We start from the raw sequence: 4,669 nt of genomic DNA, 5'->3' as shown, positions 1-4,669 counted from the left end.
GGTAGGGCTGGTGGTGGCTTCTTCTCCTCTTCCTGGGTGACCGTTGTGGTGGTGGCGGCGGTGGTGCTGGCAGCAGTGGTGGTTGAGGCTGTGTCAGTGGGGAATGGAGGCTGCAGAGATGCGAAGGGCTCCTTTAGTGGGGGCGGAGGACCCACGCCTGACTCCTGTTGTTGCTGCTCCTCCTCTTTTCGAATTGATTCATCCAGCATCTTCATGATGTTGGCCAGCCCATCAGGTAGGATCTTGAATTCAGCTGGCTCCTCAAACTGGTCCTCCAGCGGGGTAGGGGGAAAATCAAACAGTCGTGGGCCCCGGGCAGGCAACTCTCCCACCCCGGACGGCACAGGCTGAGGGGCTTTACTCAGGGGGCCTGGGGATGGCCCCGGCCCCACCTCGGGGGTCTTTGGGAAGGAGACCCTGGACCGGGGGCTCTCCGGGCGCCTGAAGCTTCCTGAGGTATTTTGGTGGCAGGAGGAGGGAGGGGCTGGGGGCAGGGCAATAGTCAGGGGTGCAAGAGGCGGGTCCTGGGGGCTCAGTGTTGGGCTAGAGGGCCGGGGAAGGGGGTCCATACTTCTGGCCAGATAGGGAGGTGGGGGGAAGGACACAGGCCCAGTAGGGCTGCTGCTGTGGCTGCCACTGCTGCTGCTGCTACTGCTGGTGGTTGGGGGAGTGGGAGGGGTGTGTGAATCCTGAGTGCCCACAGAAAAGCGGGGGGCCAGAGGCCCCAAGAAGCCCTCGCGGTGGGGGAGAGGTGCTGGGGGAGGACGGGGGGGTCCCTCAGCCCCGAAGAAGAGTTCCTCTAAGATCTCGCCATCCTCTCGGGCTACCCGGCAGGCTGGGCCCTTCAGCCAGGCAGAGGGTGGCGGGGGACGTAAGAGACGGGGACAGGGGGGTGGAGGGGTTGAGGGGGGTCCAGGTGGCAGGGACAGGTGGGGAGTGGCAGCAGGAGCCGCCAAGAACGGTTTCCGACTGCTGTGTGCCGAGGGCCCCAGGCGGCCCTGGTGAGAGGAGACCTCCAGCGCGGGAGTTTGGTAATGGTCACTGCCGGGCTGCAAGTGTAGGATGGGGCAGTCAGAGTCCTGCTCTGGCCACCTCAGACAAATTCCACTGATTCCTCCCTTCCACCCTCCACCTGCGGTTGTCACTCACAATGCCTGGGCTCGGCTCCATGCCCCGGAGACCGGTGTTGCTGCTGCTGCTGCTACTGCTGGTGGTGGTGGTGCCAGGGAGGCCAGGGGGCCGGGAAGGGGCATAAGGCACGCAGGCGGTGGTTGCTGCTGGTGAAACACTGGAGTCCATCCGCGACCTCTGAACTCTGCTCTCTCTAAGGTCACTTCCGGGGGGACGGGTAGCAGGCAGGCAGCCATGGCTCTCTGCTCCTGGGGGGCGGGGGCCTGGGGGTGCAGCCGGGACCAGCCGGTGGCTGGGGGGGTGCGCAGTGTAGGCTGGAGCTGGGTATGGGTATGGGTGAGGCAGTGAGTGCCGCTGGTCCTATGGGAGATAAACGATGACAAAGGGTGAGAGATGGAGGGCATGGGACTTGAAGGTAAGAGGTGGGAGGCAACAGAGAGAGGCTCACCTGGCGCTCTGGGGGTGCTGAACACTTGCGCTCGGGGCCCCAGGCATCTCCGTGCAGGGTACTCCACAGCCCTGGCTTGGTCAGCTGAAATGGGGAGCTGGTGGCCAGGCCAGGAAGTGGGGGTGGTGGTGGTGGTGGTAATGGTGGCGGAGGCAGTGGCAGCCCTGGGGGAAGGCCGGTCTAGAAGAGAAAAGGGTGTTAGAATCCCACTCCTTGTCCCAGTCCTGTTCACTCATTGCCTGCTGACCCACTTACAACCACACCTGTTCAGAGTTGCAGCCTCTCCTGCGCTTGCCTCCAGGGCTGACGCCCTCCTCTCCCGAGGGGCCTGAGAGTGCTGCAGGAGGCACAGGCTGCACTACTGGAGGTTCTGCAGCTCGCTTCACCGGGGGACCCCCCCGCTTGGCCCCATAGTTCCGCTTGTGCTGAGGACAAAAAGAGAGGAGTGAGAATGGCTCAGGTGCAGGCCTAGTCTGGCCCTCCTCCCTGGCCCACCCAGCTCCAGCCTCACCTCAAGGTGCAGCAAGTTCCACACTTGCTCCAGGGGGGGCAGTACCTTGGCTCGGTGCTGGCAGGAGCCAGCATGGAAGTTCCAGAGCTGGGCCTTGGGGTGGGGAGGGAGACATAAGGCAGGGGCAGACATAAGGCGGGTGTACTAAGCCAGAAGGCACCCCTATATCCTGCCTCATCCCACCTGCTGCAGTCGGCCAATGCGGGGCCCCAGTTCAGCGAAGACTCCTCCATATCGAAGGGCGCTGTGGTAACAGCGTATGGCCTCTTCACTGTCGTGCTCTGACTCGTACAGCTGCCCAAGCTGTTCCCACAGCCCTGGCTGGGCCGGCTCCCGAAGCAATGCCTGCACACATCCATGCAGGGATTCTAGCTTCCCATGGAGGGGTCTTGGGGTGGGGGTCCTACAAAGTAAAGGGGATGGGGGGGTCAGGCTTGGGGATATTATTTCAAGGCCCCAGCCTTACCTCACACCCCCAGAAGCTTTGAATTCCCCACTCACCCTGGAGCATAATATGGTTTGTTGGGGTGCCCAGAGCTATTGCCATGTGAAGGGGGTAGGGGAGCAGCGAGTGGGGGCTGCCCGATGCTGGCCGAGCATCTGGAGAGAAAAGGAATCTGTTAAGCGCGGCAAGAAGGAACAGTCTTGTACTTACCTAGGAAGGAGAGAACTGAGGGAATAAAAGAAAGTAGCTAAGAACTGCACAGAGGCCCACAGAATAGCAGAAACCCATTGAGAATGACACAGAGATTGAGGGGTACAGAAGATGAGATGACAATGCCTGGAGACAGAGGAAGAGATGGCCCAAGTTCTCACCTGCCTCCAGGCAGCCATGCGCTACGAGGAGGGGGATGGGGCGGGCAGGGGCTCCAGGCCCCAGCACAGCTCAGGCCCCCAAGGGCAAAGGCTTCCCGTGCAGCGCGGGCCCCTGGAGGGTCCACTGCCCGATGCATCCAGCCTGGGTTGGGGATAAGAGATTATGCCCTTACTGGGGGCAAGACCAGAGCTGCCAGTGTACACCCAGTCAACCCAGCCCCAGTCTTTCCCTTACCAGGTCAGCAGTGGCCCCAGGAGCCCTGGAGATCGGGCACGGCCCCCTGCCCCAGCTCTGTGGGACGACGGTCGGGCTCCGGCCGCTCTGACGACAGTGCCCAATGACCCCAGATGGCCGCCTGGGGCCGTTCACAGCCAATTCTACAGAGAGAAAGAGGAAAAGGAGTGAGGTGAGATGACCAGCACACAGTCAGGGCCCGAAGGCTGGGCTGGGCTGGCAGTGGCACACACAGGTCTGTCATTTGTGCAGAGAGCCCGGCCTTGGCTTTCCTCGAGGGGAGGCCTTCCTGGCCTAAGGAGCCCTTAGAAGCCCAGGAGAGTGGCAGGGAGCCAGAGGGCCAGTCGGAGGGACCGAGTGGCTCCGCTGCCAGGCCTCCAGTCTGGAGCCCCGTGGACCAGACCGCACCGCTGCCGCTGCCGCTTACCCGGTCTCCGTGGGAGCGCCCTCTCTCCGCGTCGGCGAGCTCCAGAGACCGGGCCAATCACAGGACTTCCCCTCTGCCCAGAAAGCCAGTCATCACCCGTGTCTCCGCCTCAGTAACAGCCTGGCAGGAACCAATAGGAGCGAGCTTACCCCGGCTGCCGGGAAGGAGGGGCGGGAGAGCCGGTCAGACGGGCTCGGCCCGGGGTGACCCCGATGTGACCCCGCGGCTCCCACCTAGGGTCCCCATCTTGGACCTGACACCCGGGCCAGCAGGGCAAGAGGACCAAGCTGGGCGGCAGGACAGGACCCGTGCGGGTGAGGGCAATGAGTCGCACGCTCGGGTCCGCCTGGGGGATGGCGCTACCGCCAGCTTCTCTCACCCACAGAGCCGCTGGTGGTCCCGGCCAGACCACTCGAATCGCCCCCTGCCTGGCCACCGCAAGACCGAGACCTGCAGATGGATGCGGGACGCAAATACGTCCCTTCCCTTCCTCACTTCTCCTCGCCCAGTGACTGCCGTCTCCACCCCGAGCGCCCCTTAGAACTGCTTAGGGCTAGCTGGGCACTTCTGCGGCACCCGAATCCGCCCGCGCCGCTACCATAGCGCTCCACCCGCAACGCCTGACCCCGTCCCAAACCAGTTACGGTTAAGTCCCCAGCCTTGTATCCAGTTCCTCCAGCTCCTCCACTTGCCCAGGCTCTCTGGGTCTTCAGTATCGACCGACCCCCAAAACCAAACCCCCCATGAATCCCCCAACTTCTGAGAAGTCGCGCACCGCAGTCCCGCGTGGCCCTTCTCGCATGGCTCCCGTATCCTCTATGCCCTTCCCCGCCGGGGCCACGCGGTTCCCCACGGCCCACGTGGCCCCCGCCCCCCAAGGGAGGGGGGATTTCGGGGGTTGCCCGTGACGTGGCTACTTGCGCAGCGGAAGCGGTGTGTGTAAGTGTACGGGCTGGGGGGGTCCTGCGGGAGGGAGGAGGGCGGGGCCCGAGAGGCAGTGACATCACTCTTGTCCCACTCTCACCGCCCACTCCCTTAAAGAACCCAGAACCCGTTTCGTTTCCTCCTTCACGTCCTCCCCCCCCCCCCTCCCCCCCCCCC

General features: G+C 63.7%; 1 protein-coding gene across 1 annotated transcript in view; it reads right to left on the bottom strand.

Moving 5' to 3' along the window:
* KDM6B (lysine (K)-specific demethylase 6B) overlaps positions 1-3,639 on the bottom strand; it is a 9,582-nt gene extending 5,943 nt beyond the window's left edge. Inside the window, exons 1-10 of the mRNA XM_008576678.1 lie at positions 3,569-3,639; positions 3,142-3,284; positions 2,907-3,048; positions 2,592-2,690; positions 2,274-2,493; positions 2,091-2,183; positions 1,843-2,004; positions 1,580-1,759; positions 1,150-1,491; positions 9-1,049 (exon numbers count right to left, since the gene is read on the bottom strand). Coding sequence (XP_008574900.1) covers positions 9-1,049; positions 1,150-1,491; positions 1,580-1,759; positions 1,843-2,004; positions 2,091-2,183; positions 2,274-2,493; positions 2,592-2,690; positions 2,907-3,043 — 2,274 coding nt within the window. The 5' untranslated portion in view covers positions 3,044-3,048; positions 3,142-3,284; positions 3,569-3,639. The remainder of the gene's footprint in view (positions 1-8; positions 1,050-1,149; positions 1,492-1,579; positions 1,760-1,842; positions 2,005-2,090; positions 2,184-2,273; positions 2,494-2,591; positions 2,691-2,906; positions 3,049-3,141; positions 3,285-3,568) is intronic.
* Positions 3,640-4,669: the final 1,030 nt, after the last annotated feature.

The sequence above is a fragment of the Galeopterus variegatus genome, unplaced genomic scaffold (genome assembly GCF_000696425.1).
Source record: "Galeopterus variegatus unplaced genomic scaffold, G_variegatus-3.0.2 Scaffold1386, whole genome shotgun sequence".
Classification (NCBI taxonomy): domain Eukaryota; kingdom Metazoa; phylum Chordata; class Mammalia; order Dermoptera; family Cynocephalidae; genus Galeopterus; species Galeopterus variegatus.
The sequence above is the reverse complement of the archived record's forward strand: the minus strand, read 5'-3'. Positions and strand labels throughout refer to the sequence as shown.